Consider the following 27,951-nt stretch of genomic DNA (forward strand, 5'->3'; position numbering starts at 1 on the left):
TTGGCCTGGAGATCCATCACATGTAAGTCGAAGTTCTCGCCTAACAGAACTTTAGATGGTGACTGTCCTGTTGAGTTGTGGACTGCTGCTCCATACGCCATCAAGAAGAGCGGAATATGCTAGTCCCAATCCTTTTGATGTTGGTCGACAACTTGTGAGAGATGTTCCTATATGATAGTGTTGTGCAACATCTGGGTGACATCTGTACTCAACACTATATGAGTTAGAAAGTACAGATGGCGTTCCCAAATCTAGGAAAAGCCCCATTAATGCCGCATCATTCGGTAAACACCGATCTGATTGGTTAAAAATGGTGAGGTTTTGTTTGTTGTTTATCAATCCCAATCTTCTGAGTCGTAATACTGCGAAACCGGTCAGAGGATTGGGATTGATAAACAAAAAACAAAACCTCACCATTTTTAACCATGTTCCTATATGGTTTAGTGAACTTCTCGATCATACCATCCGACTGAGGATGCAGTGGTGTTCTTCGGCTTTTCCTAATTCCTAGCTGGTCACAGAGCCTGTGGAAGAGCTTCGACTCTGTTTCGTCTCTGGTTAGAGTGTAGCTCCATTGGCCCACCAAATCTACTGACATTTTCGACGAGAACATCAGCAACTGTGCTGCTTCTTTATTTGGAATAGCAAACTCGTCAGGCCATTTGCTAAAGTAGTCCATGGTAACAAGAATGTACTTGTTGCATTTTTTGTCTCAAGAAAAGGTCGTGCAACGTCTATGATCGAACGTTCAAAAGACAGTCTTACGTTGTACTACTTTATTAGTTTTTGACTAACTGCACAAGTAAAACATTGTCCGCATCATAATTTCACGTAGTTCACCCAGTAGAAACGCTGCCTAATCTTGTCCAAATCTTTAGGGTGGTTGGGCTGGTTTAGCATAAACCAGTTGATTAATCATATTTAGACAATGTAACAATTTGTGATGATAACAGTATATTACGTAACTAGTGCTGTAAGAAGTGTAAAAAAGTGTGTACGTAAAATACTTTACACCACGTGTGACGTACTATACTTTACCTACGATCAAAGTTACCCAAGTGCAAAGTCCTGTTTTCGCAACTCATATAATTTAGAGTATTTTTTTGTAGTATTACGTATTAATATCATATTGTAATAGTCATAGGTATTATGCTATTAAAGAAAAACTAACAATGTACGAATAGTGTTACATTACTGCTATTATACAACTCAGTTGGATTATTATTAGTAATAGAAGTAGAACTTTCAGTAACATTACTTGATGTGTTTTGCTATTTCTGGTAAACTTATTAAAACTGCATGAACAATGCATTACGCGATGATCTCCAATACCTATACTCTGACAAAGCAAACAATGGAAATCAATTTTCATTCAACATTAGGAATAGCACGTTCATCCTGTATTTCTTTAACGAATGATTAGGATATATAGCAAACTAGAATTATTCTTTGACGTAGAATTAAAAGTGTTTTGTGTAATTTCACCACACAATTCAATACTTAGCCAAAACTAAGCATAGTATTCGACTTATAGACAGTGGAATGTAATATAATCAGCTTTAAGTAGTTAGGTCAAAGCCTTAAGAGGTCAAGTTCTTAGACACGCATATCTGTACAGAGACTTTTTCAGTATTCCAGTCGTTAATTCTAATTAGATGGCTTTGTTCCATTACTTAAGCAAGCATAAAAATAACAGCCAGATGGCTGCGAATAATTTTTCACTTTATAAAAAGCATTTTGGTACATCTGTTCGTTTTTAATTTAAATACAAATCACCTTCTTTCTAACCGCCAAAATAACACAATGAAAACGTTTACTGTTGAAATCTGCATAAAATATTTCGCTTTTACGCCTATTTAACTATTAATAATCAAAATTTCCATAATGGGGAGTACGACTCCCAAATGAGCACCATTTTGCATTTCCTTATGTACTTCCTCTGGGGAGTATCAGCTGCTTCCTTATCTCTTTTCCATCGGCACTCTCCCATACTCTTTTTAGCAAGCTATTTTCAACCACAAGCGAGTCCCATTGAGCCCAAAGTGTTTTGAACGTCAGGCTTTTGCTAGCGATTTTTTGCCATGTTGGTGTCTTGGCTTGCTTTGTTCATTCTGCAAAAGCAGTGGGCCTACGTCACTGTCTTCTAGTTGATCCTTCCTAAATTGATCGGGACTCCATTTTCATCAGCTTTCAGTTGAGCCATTCTGAAGGACACAAATCCTTCACGTTGTTCCACTTTCCGGCAATGTTTGCTTTTTTCTGCGTAAATTTTCTTGATAGAGCATCTGCGGTATTATGCAGCTTTCCGGCTCGATGTTTGATGTTAAAATTATACTGCTAGAGTTTTTGAAGCCATCTTGGTACTTGCCCTTCCGGTTGTTTCATTCCGAGAAGCGGTTTGAGTGCCGCATGATCAGTCCTTATCAAAAATACCTGTCCGTACAAGTAATTGTGAAAGTAATCAACTGATTGGCACTATTGCCAATAGCTCTTTTTTCGTTACACAGTAGTTCCGTTCTGCTTTAGTAAGTTTCCTACTAAAATACTTGTTCTTCTCCGCTTTGGATTTGATAAAGCACAGCTCCAATACCAACATAGGTGGCACCTGTGTACAAAATTAATTTTCCTTTTGGTTGTAGATAGCTGATGGTTTTAACCTTCTGAAAGCTTGATCACATTGAGCATTCCAACAGTAGGGTGTTCTTTCCTCAGTAAGTTTATGTGACGGGGATGTTCGCAAATCCTTCCACCAATAGTTTGTAGTAAATGGAAAGTCCTAGAAAGCTGGCCAGTTCGTGTTTTCATCTTTTTCTCATCCTTTAGAACTCCGTCGACCAAGACCACGTGTTTAAGAAACTCGACTTGCTTTTGGAAGAACCGACACTTCTTGGCGTTCAATTGAAGAAAGGCACCACCTATTCTAGCAAATACTTCTTGCAACTTGTCCAGATTCTTTTCAAAATATCTTGTGATTAACTGTAGAATTACATCATTTGTATGCAAGTGTTTTTAATCGAATTGCCTATGATATGTAAATAGGTAGTTATAGGTACCCTATATGTGGATTTTATGCCAGTATTATTAAACAAGGCCAACTAGTCTCTTAATTTATGAATGAGTTATTAAGACGTCGTTATGTATTTTCTTAATTACTTAGGAGAATCGCAATGTGTATTTAATGCAAATTATAGGCTATACAGCAACCAGCTTCAACAACCCTCCATTGTATAATAATAATATGTACACTTTTTTTAAAGCTTTTATTCAAAACCACCAATCTGTGAACAACAAGTATGAGAGAAGGGATGGTTTAAGATAGCCGATTGGCTGCTTTCTAAACGGAGGAGGAACTCTAATTTTAAATCTACAATGATCCTTTATTAACAAAGATTTATTAACTTGTTCTCGTAGCTATGAAGCATTTGTGCTGAGCTTGCTGAAGCCAATCAAAACTGACAGAAGTACGTTTCAACATATTAGTACCACCAAACATAGGTAATTAATAATTTTATTAGTTTTCTTTACTTTAATCATTCACTAAAAATTTCGCAATCAATTTTTTTTTGCGAAAAGTGACTTGAACCAATGGGTTTGTTGCACAATAAAAAATACATTTTTGAATTCACAAAATGAAAAAAGACCCCAATAATTTTTTAAAAAATAAAGACAAGTAACAAAGACAGTTAAAATTTATAAGCATCACAAAATCTTAATATTGGTGATTAAAACTTATTCTAGAAAAACAATTTAGGGAACATCTTAGAAACTAGGGTGACTCAAGATACATATTTAATAAAAGGGGCCAAGACAACCCTTAAATGCGCCCTAGCCATTACCTAATATTAAGGTTTTGTGATGCTTATAAACCTTAACATGGGTGTATTTCTGTTCCCTTTTAAGAAAGACATTTAATTACAATTTACCATCTAATGTAAGCTCCTGAAGTTGAGTTCCTTATAGGCCCAAAAAAGGTTGAGGGCGCCTTTTGTCTTAAAAGGCTGAATAAAATTTATTGTGGAGAAGACTGTGTGTCCTTTTTCATTTTGCATTTTTTACACCTCCACTGAGAGATTAAGTACTTCTACTTCAAATTTTTGAATTTGCCTACCCTACACATGTGTAATTGGTGTTGGTGTTTAAGTAGTTTGAAAATATTTGATATCAAGTTAGGCTCTGCAATAAAAAGTCAAGTCAAGTACCAATTTCTCAGGTATAGGCTGATTGATCTGAGAAGAAACTTGTGAGGTCAAGCGTTCTCCTTTCATAATGTCAATTTTGTAATGTCAAATGTCAGTTTTCATATTGGTAAATAGTACTCTTGATAGTACTACTACTCCTTTGGTACGTCAGTCTCGAAAAATACGTTTGGGTCTTAATTTGTAGAAGTTGATTTGTCATGTGGTGGTAAACTTTCGAGAATCGGACAGTATGTAGATTTACAATTAAGAGCTAAAAAAAAATAAAAGAAATTAAGGACTTCTTGAAAATGGCAATAATTTTATAGCACAGCATTTTCTAAAGTCGAATTACCCGTTTATTGTCCAATTTTGGAATTTTAACTATGATTTCTTTTTTTTTCAGGAAAATGGCGTTTTTCGTAAGTATGCTTTTAGCATTTCTTCAAATTATTCCTCTGTTAGGGACAAAACATTATTCGTTTAAATCGACTATGTACGGAAAATGGTAATCTCTGCTAATATAGTTGATCAGAGGTTGCGAACTAATTTGCATACTCTAGTTTGTCTTTATGAAGTGCATTTAATTAATTGAAACAGTGGATGTGTAATTATAATATGAAGTTATAACCTGAATGCTAACGTATATAAAAACGTTTCTCTACGACTATCAAATAATAAGTTTTTAAATTGATCAGTGAGTTTCAAATTGGAAATCACTGCTGCTGATAGCCAATCAAATAATCCGTAGTTCATTTGGCACTTTCCTCAGCCAATCTGGCAATATTAGCAGCAACCAGAACCAGGTTATTGAATCAGGAAACAAAAGTGTCATGTAAGGTTTGATATGTAGTTTTCACCGAGGTTTCCTCATAGAAGTGAAGTGATGTTAGATCTACGTAGAGAAAGTATAGTCTTTTTTCCGCGTATAATGTATATTATGATTAAACAATGATGGGACAGCTACAGCTTTCTGGAGGGTTTGGCACTTGCGATTATTATCATTTAGGAATGATTTAGTATTTTATTAATTACTAACCAGGTGCGGGTTGCAGAATTTGGGACGACTACATAGTGTGGCACGAGACGGAGTCTTAAGTCTAAATAGGCATACTTGCGACCTAATTGCCACCTTGCCTCGTGCATTTTAATATTTTGCCATCTTCGAATATCTGCTTTAATTTAATGAATTGACAGTCACAAGGCTAAAGGTAACTGTGTTGGGTGTTGCGCCCCTGAATTTTTGTAGACGTCTTCAGTCCTGTCCTTCCACAGGACAGGACAAGCCTAAGACACGTCCACATAGACAGTTGACAGCCTAAAGGGCCGAAACCGGTTCACAAAGGGACAATAAACTTTTGCACGTAGAATACGCTTTTTACTGAACCACCCTGTGTTCTTCACCATGCACACTTGGTATTACCCTCTAATAGATAAGTTTAGTTAAGACTACGTGTGCTACTACTTTGCACCTGATCTGTCACATTCAAACCTCAACTTAGCTTAAGTTGTATTGAAAATCGACTTGAAAGTGTCGGGGAAACAAGCATACATATATTAAAACTTTACAATATTTGGCAAAGTCACTGTCAAGTGCATTTCTATTCGCCTTCGTATTTACTGCCTAAAAATAAACATTTTTCCTTATTTTAATGTTTGATTTTATTTTAAATTTTTTATTTATTCTGAGAGTTTTTAAAAGTTTGGTTAGATCATCGTTATCTACGTTTGAAAGTTCAAGTTTCTATTAGGTATCTTTTAAGTACCTAGCTTGAAAGTGCTAATTTGAATGCAAAAATGGTTTGGGAACAAAGAACTGAAGCGGTGGTGGAAATTTACATCATGGTACGAATGTTCAACGACAGATTTCCTGAGAGTCCCATCTGCCAAAACTATGACAGAAAATTGCTCCAAAAGTTTTTGAATTCTGGCTGTTATGACCATAAAAAAGTACAAGAAGAAAATCTGTTTCCGAAGCCAAATTGATATTGTCGCCAGTATGGTCACCAATTCGCAGCAATCATCAGAAAACGCCGCCGAAGAATGTTAAGTTTCAGCAACAACTGTACGAAAATATCTTAAAAAAACAAGTTTCATCCATGCAAAATTACTCTGGTTCATCAGCTAACAGAACATGATCCGTATAGGAGGATGCAGTTTTGTGAATTCTTGTGAGAAAAATTGTTCAATTTCCAGATTATACTGCGAATAGGCAGAATGTTCTGTATTGGTATGATGTGAACCCACACGTATTTCGAGAAATTATTATTATTGTGTTTACGAATATCTCGAAGAGAGATGGTTTGAAACAAAGAAATTAGACAACAAATAGGTATAGACGGATCTTTAACAACCGATATTGAAAGGAAACAACTGATATGGTACGACACGTGGAAGATCTTAGATTACAGATTTGTACTTGTTTTTTGTGTTTTCTTACAGTTTGTTACACCCTAAAAGTTTTATTCCCAGTGTATAAAAAAATATGGGTTTTGCTGTCTCCTCTATGTAAAAAAACAGCCTTCTACCGTACTATAAAGTCCGTTCCTCGTTATTTATCAGCACTCTTTGTTAGACTTTAACATTTTAGCTCCTGAAGATTGGTATTTCTGTACCCGAAACTAGTTGAGCCCCCCCCTTTTGGGGTTAATAAAAGTTTTGTGGAGAAATTTGCTTTCAACTCTGCTTTAACAAAATGTACTTCTACTTTAAGTAATTCTGTGTCAAGTGAAACTTAGCGGACTTGATTGTCCATGACCAAACAAAAAACGTTGAAACCAAATTATTGTGCTGAATCCCTAGTACAATGAAGATTTTCGTGAGACCAAAAATTATGATTTTTCTAATTTTGGCATATAAAGTGACACTTTTCAAAACTGATTAGAGTGACAAAACGTTTTACTTTATGTAACTAGTTACATAAAAAGTATCACTTTATGTAACTAGTTACATAAAAAGTAACACTTTATAGGCATTTACGAAAATTATACCTGCTAATTCCACCGTTTACCACAATCGGTGCAACTTTTAAGGATCTGGTTCATTACGGTTCAATGAATTTTAGAACGCGATTGGTAATCCTATGTCTTTGAGATCTGGCATCCAAATGTTCATTGTTGAAATGTTTTATAATATCGACATACTTTCCCTCCATCTCGCAAACAGAACATATTCCAATATCCATTTTAATTTAACAGGTCACTCTCATAAGCTTGCTAAACTGTGGAACAAACCGCCAAACCGTCAACCATAAAGTAATTTTTGAGGTTATGATTCTCATTTTAAGGGAAAACCTGTCAAAAGTCACTTTTTTCTTAATTTACCGACGGAACTTCTCGATCCATAAATCATAAACCGGGTACATATATTCGGTATATGGGTAAAATTTCAGAACGGCAATGGTAGTTACCAAAAACAATTTTCGAACGCTCTAGGTTAAACAGGTATCTACCGGTAGAATATTCGTAAATGCCTTATGTAACTAGTTATGAAATAGTTATTTACATTACTAGTGGGGTATGAGCATTTTTATAGTCACGAGTGGGAGTGTTGCCACGACGAGGTCGTAGACCGAGTTGTGGTGATCACACGAGTACGTTAATTTGCCATACCCCACGGGTGATGTACAACATTTTATCTACGACCATCAGAAGCAGCGTAAAGTAAGAAAAAAATTCATATTTTGTGCAATGTGAACTATTTAGGAACGTCTCGTATATGCTTGCTACGGGTAGTTATTTGTTACCCTTAAATCTTGTCATCTACGCTGTACTGTTTTGGTGTTGTTGCTATGGTGGCCATTTGTTTCCACATATCACTTAAGCGACAATTTAACAGTGTCAGTCACAAATTTTTAAAAGTGCATTTCGTTATGAACATGTCTGAAGAACTTCCGTCAGATATTGAAGAAGCTGCCGCAAACGTGGTATCTGGCTTGTTGCCTGCCAAGTCAAAGGAGAAATATGAAAAAATGTATCAACGTTTTGTCACCTGGTGCGAGACCAAGAACATAAAGAGTCCCTTTCAAGAAAAAGTGTTACTCGTGTACTTTGAAACCTTGGCAGCAACCTATAGTTCATCCAGCCTTTTTTTTTTTGTGTAAATTCGATCCAAGAACTTTCTAATTCAGGAATTCATTTCACTTTTAATATTTATAAAAAGTAAAATATAGTTATTATTTAAGATAGGTCTGTTCATGGTTTTATCAAAGTTATGTTTAAATTCAATAAACAATTACAGCAGAAATTTTCACAGCAATTTGCACTAGTGCGATAAAATCGATTATTATCGCACTAGTGCGGTAAAATCGCTCATTACGTAACTCAAAATGAGCTATGTAATGAATGATTACCATGCTAGGAGTAGATAAAGTTCATTTCATCACTCCCTGTTTTTATGCATTTCCGTAGAAACATATGGGCGACATCCATCATAACATGTCGTTGTCACTGTTTATACAAGGCGCTATGAAAGTGAATATTTGTGTTAAATCACTTTAAAAACAACCCACACAACTGGACTATAATTACTCCATTGTGCTTAACAAGACCAACTAGACAATCCCGTTACCTCTTTCCCGCATCCACCCTGTTGGAGCACTTCCAATAGAATTTTTTTTTTTTTTATCTATAATTGTAAATATTGATTAGAAATAAGATTGTAAATAACTAAAAATCTGTAAACATAGGCAGAAAGACCACGTGTGGTCGATAGCCTTTTTTTCGTATGAAAAAATAAAGATTGTGTATCTATGTATCACTTTAAAAGATGGTTTTTACCTCTTTTTGGTCAAAATTAGAAAAAATTATGTATGCAACACGTTACATAAATAGCTATTTTTCTATTAAAAATGTTGTACCAGGTTAATTTAGATTCATCGAACCATCTCTTTTAAAAGAAATTGCAATTCAAGAAAAACCTTTGAAACAGTGTTTAATTTGACAAATATCGGATCAAATCTTGAATATTCTGTTTTCTTTCAGAATTCAGTAAAGAACAAACTATTTGGCATTTTCCTTCCTTTGGGACACTACATTTGCATACTTCCAGAAATCCAGAGTCCCAAGAGTCATCTTGAAAGCGTCTGTCGGCAAATTTATACAGTTCTAATACTGTCACTGGTATTGTTTCTACATGTCAGTCAAATTGTTGCTCTATATCAAACGACAACTAAGGAAATCTTCATTTTTGATGAAGTGCTGCGAAACTATTTGATTACCTCTTTGCATTTCAGCTGTTTGCTTAAGTGTGTATTCCTGCGAGGTAATTACTATATCCAACTTGGACGTTTCGGTCTCACCTATTAAATATCGTACACTTTTAGGTCAAGACAGTAAATTGCTTATGCAAAGAATTTTTGATTTTGAGAAAACATTAGAAAGTAGCGACAATGACGATATCAAGAAAATATACAAATATCACGTGGATCTGGCAACTTCGGTTAAGAAGAAATTTATTACTGGAGTGCTGTTAATTTCTATGTTTTACAGTTCGGCTCCAGTTTCAAGAGGTTACAATCCTATACTAAGCAATAAGTAAAAGATTTGAAATATATAATTTTCAGAGCCTTATCACATCCAGGCAGGCAATAATACTATTATGGTACGACAAATTCCTATGTCCATGTGGGTACCTGAAAGTTGGAATTACTGGGTGGCTTCAATTTACAGTGGCAGTGCTGGGGTGTATTTAACTGTTTACTTTACAACTGCAGATTTGACGCTTTTTTGGTAAGATTCAAAACTTTTTATGTCAAGTTGTTTAAATTTGTGTCTTATTATAGCTATATAGCCTTCGCCACTTGCCAACTTCAGATACTGTTACATAATATTGATAATTTTCATAAAATTTGCTTGGAAATTGCTTACATAAAAGGATGCTCGAAAGAGGAGTCGTACAGGCTATTTCAAAAAGAGTGCATAATTTTTCATCAAGAGATTATAAGGTAGGATGTCTTCAGAAATTGCTCACATAGTAATATTATCTTGTTATGACAGAAATAATTTATTTTGTAAAAGGGCGAAAGTTTAGTACTGTTTACGAAATCGGTCGATCCAATGTTTGCTGATGTTAGGGAGCGTACGTCGATTATGTGAGACGGGTGTTCCGCTCTGCTTGAGATTATATAATCGATCATGGAGGAGTGTCCTTGTGTGTTCGACCAGGTTATCACAGTCATGGCAAAACTACGAAAAGAGAAAAAAAGAAGAAGAATCTGCGACATACACGACATTGTAAGATTGACGAGACAGAGACGGTGAGTGTGGAATCAACACATCAAGAGAATGGAAGACAATAGAATTGCTAAAACTGCGAGAGACGGAAAACCACACTCTAGAAGACCACCAAAGAGGTGGAGGTATAGCTGGATGTCGACGCCACAAGGAACTCCTTAAAGCTGGAAAAACAGACTGAAGGCCTATTTCAAGAAGAAGAAGAAGAAGAAGAGTGGTTGATATGGATTGAATTGAATAGGGTGTTCCACGACGAAATACATCGGTCAATATGACAATATTTATAAGCAGGAAAGTTTTAAAATTTTGGCAACATAGTGAAGTCAACATGCGCAATGCAACTAAAATATTTTCAAAGTAATGACATTTCCGGTTATACCGAAAGTAGGTGGAAAATTACTTATTCAAAATGAAACACCCTCTATATTATTATATCTTTAAATACTCCTAACAATTTCAGGTGAGTTTCGTGTATCATAATGTACATTCGACTGGTTTCATGATACACACACCGGAAAAATTAGGAAAACGGTCAGAATTTATACTTAGTTTAACATCAGTTTTCTCTGGAACTCTTCGCTGGATTTCCTTCATATTTTTTATGTATTGCAGCTTGATTCTTCATGAATACCTCTTATTACCATTTTGAAATGGTTTGTCTTTATGTCATATTCAGACGTAAAGGAAGTAAGGGATTTTCGGTGTTTTTGGAGACACCTTGTGGATTGAACAACTGACAATTGACATCACTTTATAATATCAAATTGTGGCCCGTTCATTTCTGAACTTTTTATTGGTTTTTCGCGCTGATATCTCAATTATTAGAAAAAAATACAGGGTTTCGAAGAAAAGGTGGATATTTATCTTAATTTCACCAACGCGGACACTCGAATTGGATATGAAATTCATGTCGTTTCTCTGAGAACTTTTTACTTTAAGTTTTGTGCTTCCTTTATACTTTATGCAGGCTTAGGACTGGTCCAATTTGTGCTTTATAATAAACAGGAGGGAGTTTAAAGGTCAACTGGTCAAAATAATCACAACAACAATAAATTAACGAACAATAAGTATGTAGGTAAAGATTCATAAGACCAAGAATATAAGAACCTGTAGGGCATAAACATTTTCAAAATTGTTTTAGTAACGCGCCTTTATCACGGCAGTCATCCGTCTCCTCATGCTTTTGATGACATTATCAATCATGTATTGAAGCAGATTGTCCCAAATCTTAATCAGAGCTGCTGCTACTTGTTCAGGATTTTGAACTGCAGGAGTTATGGCCCTTAATCGTCTACCTAACATGTCCCAGACATGTTCAATTGGATTAATGTCTGGAGAACATGCCGGCCATGTCATTGTTCTTATTCCGACGATATTCTAAAAGTCGGAGACAACGAACCTTGTGAGGGCTGGCATTGTCGTGCATTAGCAAAAAGTTTTCGAATGTATCTATCTGCATTTAAAGCTCCATTACCTGTGAACAAAAATTATCATTTTCCCAATTTGCGTGCAGGTCTGGTGAACGTGGATGCCATGCATTTGGTGCGCACCTGATCATTCTTTTCTGATAGGTTTGGTTAAGATGTTCCCTTACGAGTAATGTGCTACAGTTTTTTTTTAAATAAATCCGAGTTTTTATGACATTTAATAACATAGTTTTATTTCTATCTTGTGACACTAGTTCGGAAACAAAGCACATACGCCGATACGTTTGATTTAGCGAGATCTACTAACCCTTCAATTTTGGCACAATAAATTTGGTAAATACACTTGTATAATATCATTTATATACCAAACAGTTACAATGAGATTAAATTGGATGAAATAACAAGAAAGAAGAAAATATTTCTCCCAAATATTTCACACTGGCATTGAGACTCTTTAGGCTACATTGACAAAAGAAATGTATTTGAGTGGACAGTAAGATGCTCAATCATTTGCGCTCTGGCGATGACGTTATCATCCTTGCCTCAACGTCAGAAGAAGTCCAAACCACGCATCTGCCAAAGTAGGTTTGAAAATAAATTTTGAACCAAAGAACTAATTATTGTCAGTAGGCGAAGAACTGAAAATGCGTTTTGTCTATCATGACATACAACTTGGAGGCGATGACGATGATGGTGCAAAGTGCAAACAGATTACGGATGAGCCAGAGTGCTATGAAAAGAGCATGTTGGGAATTAGCCTTCAAAACTGCATGATAAACGAGGATATTCAACTACAAACGAAGGTAGCTGACATCATCGACAAAATATCTAGTTCTTAATGGTCTTGGAGGGGACAAATAGCTAGACAATTCAATTATACTGCACACCACGCCTAACAAAACGCTCAGTGAGACGAGCTCCCAAGAGATGGACCGACTACATGAAAACCATAGCTGGTAAAAACTGGATGGAAGAAGCACATGACAGAAAGAAATGGAAAATGTTAAAAGATGCCTATATCGTGCAATGGATGGATAACGATTGAGAAAGAGGAAAAGAAAAAAAATTGACCAATATGAACAAATTTTGCAACACAAAATACCTGTGTGTAAGTGTTTTTGCACCATCAGCTATTTAATAAGACTGAATTTAACATATGCATTGATACGATATTTCTCATTTCAATTTTAGTTTTGTAAATACCCTTAAAAGTAAGCCACTCAAATGATAGTTATTGTTATGTGGGTGGAATTAATATTATGTCTTAAATCTACTTAAATTTCAGTTACGTCCAAATATTGAACCGCAATCTCAAAGTTTTAATGTTGATAGACATTGTTCCAGGATCTATCCAAATTGCTTGCAGTCTGTTTCAGATGGTCGTAAGTACACACTAATAAATTGACATAATAATTATACTGCATTTTCCGTTTCTTTTTGTTATCAGAAAAACCTGAACCTGGTCCAGTGTATCATACTGTGCGAGTTTACTCTGACCCTAATATTTAGAATTTTTATGTTCACCAGTACAATTCACAATATGGCGGATCTCAGCCAGAAAATTGGCTCTGCTTGGTACAACATGGATTGGATTGAGCTACCCCGCGATGTTCGAAACAACCTGATGTTCTGTATTATGAGGTCGCAGCGCCCTCTTTGGATCACATTAGGAGATATTGATACCATTTCTATGGGATCATTTTTAGCCGTGAGTATACATTATTAGCATTTTCTTATGTAACATAAATACATAACGTGTCCAGAAATTTTTTAAATTATCAACTTGTATTTTCTTGTTGATTAGGATTAATGAAGGAAACCGACACGTTGCGTCTGTGTCAATTTGTTCGACCTTGATTTCTTTCTTAGTATTCTTGTCAATATTTTGGATAGTGCGATTATCATTATCATGCAACATTTTTCTTAGGAAACAACATCTATCATACAAAACTGTATCTATAAGAAGCTTGAAAACTTGGCGTTCTTCATCTTCAACACCTTTCTCTTTTTTCTTCTGCTCAATATTTATTCCCATTTTTCCTTTTTGTTATTAGTACCATATTACCTTTTTCTGACAGATAGGAATTTTATTCCTTTTATTCTTGTTCTTCACATTTTGCTCCATATTTGTCACAAAAAAACTATCCTGGATACAAACCAAAGAAAAGTGACTCCTTCAAAGTCCATATTCTCATTTTGCCTTTTTGTCATTTGCCCCATATTATTTTCTTTTCTCAGACTTGTCAAACGCAAAAAAACAGATTTCTATTGTTATGGCTGATATTTTATGGATAACTTCACACTATCATTTCTATTTCATTTTTTTACCACTTTATTGAATACTGAACTATTGATTATTTTGGAAAATCAAGGCCATCCTTCTAGAGGCACTTTTTTATGCTATTTAAGAAAATAATGTTACTTTTTAGCTACGACTTCAGCTATCAACTTCAAATTTTCAAATACGGACCTGAACTTTTTATTTCGTTTTTTAGTAGCTACAGACTTCCCGATACTAATGATGTGCCACACTTATCAAAACATTATACCTAGTGTACTTAGGTACTTGTGGTTTTTTAAAAAAATATGCATTTGGAATTCATATGTCATAACGAGTAAGTAGATAATTCAGTTTGATATGATTTAATAATTAACTTCATTACTATACAATCTAAAGATAAGTGACTATTCTTGCTCAGCTCAAGAAAACATTCCTTTTTCTTCTTTTAACTTACAAGACCCATATAAACTGTTCTTATTCCTAATTTCTATTTTTTTCGAATATCCTTTAAAAAGTCGATGATGTTCCTGACGGTTTAGATTTAATATTACTTAATGTCCTTTTCTGCTTATCCGAAAGGCCCATTGAATAACATATTACTGTTTTTAAAAGGTTTAAATAAAACAGCTATTCTACGAATAGTTGCAGTCTTTTACAATTATATTCTAGAGAAAAACTAAAAGTTTTTTGCAGGTGCTGAAGGGCGCCTACTCCTATTTGATGGTGTTGTTAACAGTTTGAGAAATGCTTCCATAACATGGAGGATGTTAATGAACACAGCAATTGATTTCTCGACAACTTGGCGATCACAAGTTATGGTACTAATGTGATGTAGCAGCACGTAACAAACTGAAAATAAACATGCAACATAATTAATCTGGGTTATATTTGTACTCTCTGATGCACAACTTACTTCACAATAAACGGCATTCAAAGACATTACTTAGTAGCTTTTTATTTTATAAACCTACCAACAATTTAATTCTCTAAGCTTGGAATATCGTCTTTCTTAAAGCCAAGATACCTTTTACTATTTTTTTTCAAATGGGTTTTCTAAATCAAAGACTTCATACAATTCAGTCCTCTTGTCGTTCCGATTTGGATTTAAAACTTTCAGTAATAAAAAATCATCCAGATCACTATCTGAATCAGAGGATTCAAACAAAACAATATGTTTAACAACCATTTTGACCATTTGTTTAAAAGTTTACGATTGACGAATTATGTTGAGTTATGTTAAGAAAAAATAACTTATTCTTAATTTAAATACAGAACAAAAAATACTTGTATAGCTTTTAAAAAATGGAAAATCTGCTGGACCCGGGAATATACCGCCTGAGTTATTTAAGTACTGGACCGACAAACTTACTTCAAAACTGCATCAACGGAGCAGAAGTACCTAACGAATGGAAAACATCTTATATGTCGACGATCCAGAAGAAGGGAAGCAGAGAAAAATGCGACATTTACAGAGGCATATCAGCACAATGCTCAATGGCTCGAGTATACGGAAAAATACTTACTAAGAAAATCGATAATGAATACAGCGACTTTGAAGCGGAAGAACAAGCCGGCTTCAGAGCAGGAAGATCTGCAGTGGACAACCTCTTCTGTCTCACCCAGGCTATAGAAAAGAAAACGCAATTTCAGCAGGAAATACACCTACTATATGTGGACCTAAAAAAGACATACGAGAACATCCCACAAAGCAAAATCTGGGAAGCCCTAGAGAGGACTAACATCAACGTCAACTTAATTAAAGCCATAAAGAATCTTTATAAGGACAATACAACTAGAATAAAAATAGCAAAAAGGATATCAAAGGGCCTGAAGCAAGGATGCTGCCTCTCACCGACGTTGTTTAAAATATATCTGGAACAAGCTTTAAAAGCATGAAACGAAAGTGTAAAGATATGGTCATCCCACTAAATAACACAACTTTATATACTTTGAGCTTTGCACACGATCAAGTAATTTTGGCCCAGAACTACGAAGACTTGGAGTATATGACCCGGAAATTAGTTGAAGAATATACCAAATGGGGCCTTGAAGTGAACGCAAATAAAACCGAATATATGTGCACAGGCCTTATCATATAACAAGACCTTATCCTCGAAGATACACAACAGAGAATAAAACCCTGCAACAAATACCTGGGAATGTACATTACGAACGACGGTACCACGGATGAAGCAATAAGGGACCAAAACATCCAGGGACGTAGAACCATCAACCTTCTAAACAGTGTACTATGGGACAAAAGCATTTCGGAAGCCAATAAACACCGAACATACAATAGCATCATCAAAAGCATAGTCACATAGTCAGTCAAATTAACTAAAATGACTGCAATTTTTATGATATTTAATTGTTTTTTTGACATTTTGGCCTTAAAAATTGACTATAATGACTGCAAATGGTCTGATGAGTCAATTTTTATTAAATTTGACTGTTTTCAATGTTTTGATCTTGAAAATTGACTAGAATGACTGCAAAAAGCCAGCGAAATAAGTTTTTATAATTTTAAATCATTTTTGACATTTTGACATTTAAAGTTTACTCACACGACTGAAAACAGTAAGTCAAGTCAATTTTCACGATAATTGACTGTTTTTTGACGATTTGACCTTAAAGTCGACTAAAACGACTGCAAACACTCCGGTAAGTCAATTGTCATAAAATTTGGACTAAAATGATTCCACATAGTCCGTACGTTAACTTTTATGAGAGAAACATATGCTAATTTTTCAACGTTTTGACATTGAAAATTGACTAGAAGGACTAAAAATAGCACGTTAAATCAGTTCATGTTTATGATATCTCTTTTTTTAGTGTTTTGATTTGGAGGATTGTCTAGAAGCACCGAAAATTGTGCAGTAAGCCAATTTTCATAAAATGTTATTATTTCCCACATGTTGACGTTGATAATTGACTAGAATGACTGCAAATACACGGCTAAGTCAGTTTTTGATACATTTGAAGTTTTTACCTTAAAAGTTCACTCGCGCGATTGAAAACAGAAAGCCAAGTCAATTGTCATAATATGTTTGATTATTTTTTTTAACGGTTTGACTTTAAAAATCGACTAAAACAACTGCAAATGCCCCGGTAAGTCAATTGTCAGGAAATTTGACTATTTTTCAACGTTTTTAGACCTTGAAAATAGAGTAGATAACGGCTTTTTACCGTTGGTTAAGCCAATTTTTATGAATCTTGACATACTGGTTAATTTTTATTTCTAAAATGTTGCGTCCGATTGAGCAAATAAACTACACGGCGTCCCATTTAAAGTAATCAAAACGTGTCACAAATTTGACAAGTGACTGCCATGTCAATTTTGACATCAGTTACAGTAATTTAAACTATGCTGTCAGGTCAACTAGGTCATATAGGTATTGAGTAAAATTTAAACAATCACCCTGTACAAAAACTTCATTCTAGTCTAACTAAAAAGGTGCTTTATGGAATATAATAATAAATTATTTACTTTTTACACCTGCCAATAAAAATAATATATTTGTTAATAAAGTTAAGATTTGCGTTAGTTATTAAACAGAAATAGCTAGAAAGTTTTCATTAGTTTTGCAAGAGAAAATTAGAGTTCATAATATTTAATTCTTTATTAAAACGTTACATTTTTATTACTAGTTGGCAGAGAAAAATCATGGACAAAAACATACAAGAACCAAATTTCCATGGATAGGATAAATACAAAAAGATTGTGAACGGACTTAGGTGATATTTACAGTGACGCTACTGTACTTTAACTATTAAATTGACTTGACTGCAATAAAGATGATTGCAGCGAGGTCAATTAACCCGAACGGATTTTTTTAAAAAGTTACGAAATTCATATTTATAGTTAGTAACATGGTTTGTGGTCGTCTATGTGCATCGTTGTCTATTTTTGAATGCCCGAATAACGCACGTTATACAAAATAGTACTGGTACACGTCTCCTACTAAATTACTGCTAAATGTTAATGCTGGTTAGTATTTATTGTTGTTGAAGTTGATTGTTAAAGGAGGCGTAACATTTTACCGGATGCGCAAGACAAAAGCAGGTATACAGGTTAAGTGGTCAAAAAAGATCATTCTCCTGGTGAAAAATATACAAATTCCTAATTACTTTCGTGAATAAAAAAACATAAAAACAAATGTAAAAATTGATTTTTGGCGGTGGAGTGCAGTGAATATCGATTCTCATCTAAGTGGAAGAAGAAGAAAACCTAGAAAACGAGTGAGTATTTTAGATTACAAGTTTAAGTTTTAACTAGTTATGATTTAAACTTAAATTATGAACCATAAATTGATCTCTTCGAAACAAGATGCTTAAAGAACCAAATTAATGTGTTAACAGCAAGCGCCACCAAATATAAAACTACTATAGTGTGTGCAGTGTAAGGAAGGCTACTATATGGGGATCTTGAAAACGGTTAGAAATACAGATTTGGTTAAACGAGGGAAAAACATTAGACAGACAGAACGACCTTTAGAAAATAACAATTTTTTGTTTTTTTGAGATATTTTGAAAAAAGTGAATTTTGGACCTAGATCAAAAGTTACGTCTTTGCGGAACTATCACATTTTTAAATAGCGTCCATATTACAATAACAACTAAACTATCTACGTAGACAAACTGAACATCGAATCCATCAATGATCCCACCGTAAAGGACTTGTACGAAAAAAGACTGACCCAAAAGATCAGAGAACTCCTGGATCAGGACGACGTGGAAGCTAGTTGGAAAAAAGTCAAATTACACATCGAAACTGCCCGCAATGAAGCATTAGGCAAAAGGAGGATAAACAAAAACTGAAATAAACATAACACACTATGCTTTACGCCGGAAGTAAAACAAATGGGAAGAGAAAAACGTGAAACCTACCTGAGATACTTAAATAACAGAACACCGGAAGAGTGGATACGATACAAGGAAGGAACAGAGTGTAGGCAGAAATACGGCAAATAAAGACCGGATACTGGGAAACCTTCACTGCGGATATGGAACACGACCTCTATAGCAGCCAAAAGCAGATATGGGGATTGATAAGACGAAGGAAACGCGAAGTCAACGAATATGTAACAGTGACAACTATCCCGGGCGAGGCATGGATAAATTACTTCAAACAAATGTTCGACGAAGACTTAACACCAGGAAAAGCCAGCAATGGCAGAAGCAACTACCCGTACCACCCACGAACTAGTAGAAAAATATACCAAGAAACTAAAAAACAGAGAAGCCCCAGGAATCGAACAACGAAGTGATAAAGTACGGAGTTAAACCAGTAAGCGAGCAACTCTCCAGTCTGTACCAGAAGATCTTAAACGAAACAATTATACCAACCGACTGGAAGAAAAGCATTACTATCCCTATCTTCAAAAAAAGCAACAAAAAAACAACCAACAAACTACAGAGAAATAACTCTCCTAAGCGCCGTGATGAAACTATTCACGAAAATCATATGCGGTATCATCTCAGAACAAATACCCATAATGGAAGAACAACAGGAATTCAGGAAAAACAGGTCTACCACGGACGCCATATTTATCATTCGACAAATAGTCGAGAAATAAATCGAATACGAGAAACCGGCGTATATGTGCTTCATAGATCTGAAAAGCGTTTGATCGAGTGAGGCTAAATGACATCACAACCATATTGAGACGGGGCAGCATTCTGGAAGAAATAGTTAGAACTATTGAAAACTTGAACAAGGACCAGAATACTTGTGAACAACAGCCTAAAGCATTTAAAAAAAAATTCAATGTAGACACTAAAACAGGGTTTTAATTGCTACAAATTGATTTATTGAATTACCCTGTATGTCAGAATAACCGAGTTGTGAATTGTCAAAGTGAAAACTGTCGAATTCAGACTTAATTTTGATCTCATCTCTTTTGTTATTAAAGTTTGACATTTTCCCTATAGATATTATACATAAAATATAAAATGATCAAAAGAGGGTTTCAACGGCTCCAAATTGTTATATTATTATACTTAATTTAATCGAGTTTTACCCTATATCTGAAAAAAATAATCGGGTTCTGTATTGTCAAAGTGAATACAGTCGAATTTCTGTTTTGTGATTCAATTACTCAGTCATTTGATATTTTCAGTGTAGATATTATATAGAGTGGCCAACAGAGAGTTTTGACGATTACAAATTGATATATTAATTACCTTACAACTGTTAAAATAAGCGACTTTTGAATTGTCCAAGTGAAAACTGTCGAATTAAGACTTTATTTTGATTTCTTCTGTCTTGTGATTGTGGTAGATGACGGTTGGGCAAATACAAAACGTCAAAATGATAAACTAATAATTCCACTTTAAAAAGAGCTTTAAAAGTTACTGTGGAGAAGTGACTTTTAGGAAGATTACTTTTGGTTTGGAACCACGTCACAAAAAATACTATTTACACATACTATTACACTATTTTCGTTATCGAAATATAGACTTTTCCGCACTAGTGCGTAAAGAAATCATTTTGCGGCACTAGTGCAGAAAGAAAATATTTTTCTACACTAGGGTGGGAAAATAGTTATTTTCCTAACCAGTGCGGAAAGCGATACTTTTCCGCACGCGATTGCAGTTGTCGAACGACGCGTAGCGGAGAAAAAGTTTTAATTTGCTCTCAAAGTGCTCGTATTATATTTCTAATAAATCTAGAAATAATGTATAAAAGTGAATAATAAAGTTTTTCATTTTAGAAAAAAAACTTTATTGAAAGTAGTGCAGACCGAATAATCGCGTTTGACAGGTCCTGTCAAGTAATTTTCATAAAACTTCACATAAATTCAAAGCCAACTAACTGAGGTAAAATTAGTTCTTATTGAATTATTTCGTCATGTATAAAGCAAATCATAAGTTGTCATACATCACTGAAATCAGAATTAAACGTTCTATTTCGCCCATAAGAAAAAAGAAAGTTGATGATGACTGCCGACAGACAAAACGTCGGGCGTCAAATACGAAACCGTCATCGGTTAGCTGATAAAAAGAGGCAATACAATTGTTCATTCGGTTTTGGGATATCTCTTCAAATAAGGCTAGAAATAAATAAAAACAAAAAATCAAAATTTCAGCTTTTTTCGATATTTTTAAAATAGTATTCGGTTCAACTTTTAATTGAGCATCTTTGCATCAATTTATACTTTCTCGTATCTCTTATAATTTCCAAGATCCCAATGGTGAGGGTCAAATTTGAATTACCCTCTTAAGTTTTTTAATTTTAAACTATGCATCTCAATATTCCCTTAAACCTTTGTATTTAAATTGTGTATCACTCTGTATTGTTGGTAAGTTGTGAGAAAATTACCCTTAAAACATTCAAAAATAGTGTGATATTTAAAATGAATTGGTTGTGCGTTTTTGCCAACTAACGGTAAAAACCCTTGAAATGCTAAAAAAATAATAACTTTGCTTAGTTAGTGGGAAATGTGTGATGATTTTGACTGAACGTCTTTTAATAAAAAAGCATCAATCCAAATTTCAATAAAACCCAAAAAAAAAAAGAAAAATAAAAATGTTATTATTAAGTAAAAAAATCTCGAACGTGGAAAATTGTGAAAAATGTTTTTTAGCTTTTTGTTATACACTTTTTTAATAATTTAATATGACAACTAAATCATTCTAACTTTTACTCAATTCTTCTGTTAATCTAATAATTCCAAACAAATCACAAAAACAGTAATAAGTAGAAATAGTTCAATTACACGCCACTGCATTCCAGCTGATAACTGAGATATTGTACCTTTGAAAAACATATGGTTTTTAAATCCCATCCTAACAGCTGAAGCCCAGCTGATACCAAAATCTAACATCTCCAAACAATTGTTGCACAGCTGGTCCCAGGTAGGAAACCCACCCATTGTAACAGCGTTAGTAACATTTTATTGGTCGGTACCCAAAGGTGAAAGCGCTCGTGATTTTGCTCTCTGCTAGTTATTTTAATGGTACCAATGCGGTAGTACCAAAGTAGTATTGTTGCACCTTCTGTCAAGGCCGCATGTCCGTGCAAGAAACAGTGTATCATGAGACAAAGGTACTGAGAAATACCACTCGGGGTGCTATAAAGTTTAGAAGTGTAGAGGAATCACATTATGTGTCTGTAAGTACCTATTGCTAATTGAATTAAAAGTGAAGTATTTAATGCAGATAGCAATGCCAAGGTTTGTCATAATCACAATGAATTACTGATTTCACAATTAGTGCTGTTTATTACTGTTAATCGGTTGTCAGTGTGCACATCGTTGCTAATATTCGAGCGCTAAATCGTCAGGTAAATATAAATATTGTATATTATACATTTTAACTTTAAATTTACGTTTTTTTTACCAAATGTTTTCTTCTTACCATTAGCTAACAGGAATTTCTTAAGAAGGTCAACGCAACTATTAAAACTAGTCAACAACAATAACCTAGATAATGTTTGAATTATTAATAGTACGGAAATAATAGGCCAATTTCAGAAAACTGTTATATAAATATCAGTAAAGTGTACTTACACTAACTTTTTAGCTGCTTAACTAAGTTTGTTTTTACTTTCTTTGATTAGACCTATAAAAATGACATTCTTATGACGTACACTGCTGGCCAGTTGACACGCATTGCTAGATATTTTCGAATACAAATTTTTGGTTTGTCAGTTCCCAAAAAATATTTGAAAGTTAGCGTATACAAAAATCTCATAAAAGTAATCCCCTATTCTCTACGAAGAATTTTTCTATCTCTACAAATAAAGTGGTGGGAGTAGTCCAAAGTTTGCTTTGAAAGAAATGAAATATCTCGAAAACGGCTAATCGTAGAGATTTTGTTTTTGCGGCATTTTAAAGAGCATTTTCTGTCCTATACAGTGTTCCAAAACAATGTTTCATTTAGTTTTCGGTCTTTTCGATAGAGGGCGTTTTTACAAAAATTGCACTTTTACCTTAGATATCTCGAAAAAATCAATTGCAATGGTATAGCTTCCTATTACTTATTCCATAAGCAATCAGATTATCTATCGTTTTGTGAAAACTGCAGTAAATACTCTATCTCTTTTGCAACACGAGATATTATTAAAAAATCGTTAAGAATAGCCGTTTTACAGTTATAAACATTACATTATTAATCAAATTAGAATACTATATGTTGCGTAGGGTTTGGTTATAATGGCAGTCATTAGTACACGCAATTCCGTTTTAATTCAGATAACGAAAAAAAATCTATTTTACCTACGACCTCAGTGTAAATAGCTAATTACACATAGTTTTCCGTTACGTAATGAACCTCTTTACGCACAGTTGTAAAAAAACGCACAGCTGTAAAAAAAGCGCACAGTTTTAAGATCGGCCACAAACTATTTCTCTAATGCTGGAAAATTTGATTTTGTTTACATTTCTTCCTTTATCAGAATATATAAGATGGAGATCATCGCGTAATGCATTGTTCATAGAGTTTTAAGTAACTACCACTTGGTCTAGAATATTATCTACAATAGCAAACACATCAAGTAATATTACTGAAAGTTTTCCCTTTCTTCTTAATAACTGTAATGTCACCATAAATAATTATTATTTTAAGAACAACACTAATAATTACTTAAGTAACATGATTTGTGATTTTTTTTTATTATGTTATTTGGTTTTTCTTTAGTGGCATAATACCTATGATTAGTATAAATATTATGTCAATACGTTGAAAATATACTTTTTTAATGAAAAGTTACTCTGAATTATATGAATTGCAAAAACAAGACTTTCCATTTGGTCGTAGGTAAAGTATAGTACGTCACACGTGCTCTAAGGCATTTTACGCACTCATAGAATTACAAACTCTTTGTGCTTAATTTGTGCGTAACTTTTTCCATATCGTGTGTAAAATGCTTCTTTCAGCACTAGTTACGTAATATACTATTTTTCACACAACGATAGATTGCTTATAGAATAAGTAATAGGAAGCTATACCATTACATTTGATTTTTTTTAAATATTTAAGATGAAAGTGCAACTTTGTAAAAACGTCCTCTATCGAAAATACCGAAAACTAATTGGAACATTGTTTTGGGACACTCTAAAAAACTCTAAAAAAGGGAGATTAACTATAGTATCAGTTTTAAATAAAAATTACATTTCTAACCCATTAAATACTAATCAATTTTACCAATTTTGTCATACTTGACATCATCGTTAAAAGTTTCTAAATAGTCAAGTTTCAGTAACTTTTAAAAATGCTCATTTTGTTAACTTGAGATAAAATTGTAATTTTATTTTTTTTGTTTAAAATCAGGATTTATTAAACTTTAGGCATATTTTGGCGAAAGTATTAATCTCAGTTTTAAGTTGTAGTAACATAGATTATTTGGTTTTATCAGAATGAGTTAAAATGAGATTGACATTGTAAACACTGACGCCAAAATACGTCTATTGTCACTGTGATAATCTTGTCAGTTATTCTGACAATTTTTAGAGATTTTTTCAGTTAGAACTGAGATTATAATCATATTAAATTTATAATAATTAACTTGATTTTTATAGTATTAGATACAAGTGTGATTTTGAAAATAAAATATAGAATAGGTGAAAATGACATTTTAGTACCTTTTTTAGTATCAAAAACGTAATTTTGAAAAATAGTTAAAAAAATAGACATCAACAAAAGCCTCTTAAAAAATTTACATTGTATTTTAAAATATTCTTAAAATTACTTCAAATAAAGTTTTTAGAACGAAATGATTGTTTTGCCAAAAAGAATTTGCTTAGATATATTAATTGAATCAGATTCATTTAGCTGTAATTCAATATGTATGTCATTTCAATCACTTCTTTAATAATGATTTTTCTCACCAGTCAATTGATCTTTTTCGGTTAGCGCTTTATATTTATCATAAATAAACGTTTTGTTTCGTTTCCACGGTTGAAGTGGATAAACGAAACGAATTCCAAAACAACAAATCAAATTAGGTTAAAAAAAGCAATTTTTACAACCATTCAGATATTTTCATATTTTTTTATATTCACTTACACTCAGATTAGGCCCTCATTCAAACTAATTAATGAATAAACAGAAAGTCAGGTAATCTAAGGAATCCTAATTTCAGTGAACTGTAAGAAAGTACTGAGGCTGAGATGTACGAAAATTTGAAACTCTTATGTCATAAGACAGTGATTAACACAAGATATTTATCAAATATAGTGAGACAATAATCATTTTAGAAAACTCTGTGGGCAAAAGTAAAAAAGATTCAGTTTTGCATGAAATATTGATTTTCTCGAAAAGCCGATATGCGATAATTGAAAACGTCTAAACTTGTTTTTTCGAAACCTGTCAAATGTCATGTACCTACCATGAGAAAGTTTTATTCTGTTAAAGAGATGCATCAAAAATGAAACACATCCTTTCCAAATAAAAAAAAACCATAGTACCTTCACAAAAAGATTTTAAAAGAAAATTTTAATAATTATTACTAGTTATTTATTAGTAATTTTAGTATTATTTGATTCTTTACGTCCTGCATTTCAAAAACCGCTTATTTTTGGATTAAGCAAACTTGATTATACATAGATTATGTTTTCACTCCAGTCATGCAGTTTTGGCAAATTCAGAATTATATATAGAAAATCACTATGAACAGACAAAAATATAAAAAATCATGAGTTAGACAAAGATGGCGACCAACTTCGTGACATGTCTGTCAAAGCGGATGTGACATAACTGGACAGGAAGTCACAATAAGATACATACATTTGATGATGTCAAATTCGTTTACTATCATCTTTAATTTATTATTATTACTTATGGTTTTTTACCACAAGTTTCGTCTGTATAATTTTGAAACTTCCATACCTGTATACGTTATTTAATAATAATAATAATTATTATAATAATAATGATATTTGTTTAGCATAAGCTACATAAACCAAAATGTACATAGTATTATCTCAAAACCATAACTTTTCACTAATCTTTTAAAATCCTGCAACCTATCACAGTTTTCTACATTATCAGGCAACTCATTAAATGGTGATCTTGAAATCCTTTACACAAAAGAGTATATTATACATTACGCTATTACATTTAAAGTTTATAACGGTGGATGTAATTAAATAATTTTACCAACGATCTCAGGGTTAATAGCTGATTACACTACAACAAAATCAATTGACGTGTTACACCGCAGAACATATCTCATAACGCGGTTCTAAATTATTTGATTTTCCTCTATTTTAAAATTAGGTATGCCGTACAGTAGGAACAAAACCCAGTGGAATGGAACAGAGTAAAGCAAAAGTCAAGATGAGTTGCAGCTATGCTGTTAGTAATCAGCAAAAGTCAGATATTGTCAGTAATATTAATCTATCTAATTTTGCTGTAAGACGACAATTTCCACAGCTTAATAGTGTACAAAGAGTCCAAATTATTGCCTTGGAATTTCTTTAGAAAAAGTATGCTTGGACCACTTCTTCGAAGTTTTGACAGGTTTACACTGTATAACGAGTGTCCCACTTTTTTATGACCACAACTGTACATCGAATTTCAACATTTTGGTATTTGTTATGATATTCATGTTTGACTCCTATCGGTTATTTGTATGGAAGAATTTAAAATTTGCGTGAAATCATTTTCTAACAATTTTTCACCATTAAAAGAACGTTTCAATAAATCAAAATTAAAATCACCCATTATGAGGTTACGACCATCAAACATACTCACATCATTCAAATAATTATTAAAATACTCTATAAGTGTTCCATTTTTAGTTTGAGAAGAGTGTTAGTTTTATTCACAATTTTAAGTTACTACTTTCTTGATATTTTACATAATTTCGGATCAATGTCATAACCCCCCCCCCCATTCTCCTATTATCCGTAGTACAGCAATTTTAAATCCTACCAGCCATCTACAAACAGTTCCACTATATCATTATCAGATAATTCTAGAATTACTTAAAAATCAAGCCACTTAATCGAATGGTGGAGTTCTGCTGTATATGGAAAGGTCAAAATAACTAATTTCTAACTTTTAATTTTTAGAATAATTTCTGAAGGAATGACAGAATTGACCAATAGTGGCGTCTGGAATCACCGTTTCTGTAGAAGTTTGTTTTTGGTATAAAGTGGTCCTTTTAAGCGTGTTATTTAACACCATGTAAAACCGTTAATATGACAACTGAACTTGCTATCTTAAATATAAAGTCGTCGAGGAATTCCACTTCTAAAATATATCTGAAAAAAAACCATCGTTATCAACTTTGATAAACTGGAAAAAATACTGTTTTGTAACTATTCGTAATGAATCGATATTTCTTGAGACACAGAACGTTAATTACGATAGGATTAAAAACGTCCCGAGATATTAACCTAATCAACACTTTCTTATGTTAAAATAAAACAAAAAAACTACTTGTGTGCAGATGTTACGAGAACACTTAATGCAGATATTGATGAACTAAATAAATAAATTAACACAATTGGAAAACAACAGCGATGGTGCTTTAAAAGCTCAGAGATTTCAATGCAAATACAAAATAACTCATGCAACAAAGAACGAACTGTTCTTTAAATACTACCATACATACACATACATATGCAAGATGACTAAGATACTTATTTTAGTATTTCATTGCTAATGCTCAATTTACAGCTAAACTTAAAATTTCTTTACAAACTATGCTATATGAAACATTAATCTGCAATTTTGCTGGAATTACACAAATAATCACAAAAAGAAAAGGGAAAGTGGACACAGTAAATTATTTGTAATATAACATACATCATATTTTTATGAAGATTTTTATTCTTTTATTAATGCCAAACCACCAAATTGATCATAAGTCTTGATTAAATCCCACT

General features: G+C 33.4%; 2 protein-coding genes across 4 annotated transcripts in view; both read left to right on the forward strand.

Moving 5' to 3' along the window:
• Positions 1-3,393: 3,393 nt before the first annotated feature.
• LOC145730649 (putative odorant receptor 85d) lies at positions 3,394-15,057 on the forward strand. Its single transcript, XM_081981975.1, has 9 exons — positions 3,394-3,495; positions 4,582-4,597; positions 9,158-9,437; positions 9,499-9,684; positions 9,739-9,904; positions 9,958-10,119; positions 13,121-13,217; positions 13,283-13,543; positions 14,810-15,057. Exons 2-9 carry the CDS (start codon positions 4,586-4,588, stop codon positions 14,855-14,857), a joined length of 1,212 nt encoding a protein of 403 aa, XP_081838101.1. The 5' UTR covers positions 3,394-3,495; positions 4,582-4,585; the 3' UTR covers positions 14,858-15,057.
• Positions 15,058-18,336: 3,279 nt separating this feature from the next.
• The window catches only part of Ctl2 (Choline transporter-like 2), a 33,613-nt gene continuing 23,998 nt past the window's right edge, over positions 18,337-27,951 (forward strand). Inside the window, exon 1 of one of the 3 annotated variants that reach the window (XM_081981242.1) lies at positions 18,337-18,355. The gene's annotated coding sequence lies outside the window, so the exon portion shown is untranslated. Of the gene's footprint in view, positions 18,356-22,048; positions 22,230-22,276; positions 22,401-27,951 lie in introns of those variants that run through there. The other 2 variants (XM_081981241.1, XM_081981240.1) reach the window with 2 other exon arrangements.

Source organism: Ips typographus, linkage group LG6 (genome assembly GCF_016097725.1).
Source record: "Ips typographus isolate SLU linkage group LG6, UJ_Ityp_2.0, whole genome shotgun sequence".
Taxonomy (NCBI): domain Eukaryota; kingdom Metazoa; phylum Arthropoda; class Insecta; order Coleoptera; family Curculionidae; genus Ips; species Ips typographus.

Coding starts and splice junctions, on each gene's coding strand:
- LOC145730649 (XM_081981975.1), top strand. Junction 9,438..9,498: donor TAAGTGTGTATTCCTGCGAG/GTAATTACTATA, acceptor GTACACTTTTAG/GTCAAGACAGTAAATTGCTT. Junction 13,218..13,282: donor GCAGTCTGTTTCAGATGGTC/GTAAGTACACAC, acceptor TTTTGTTATCAG/AAAAACCTGAACCTGGTCCA.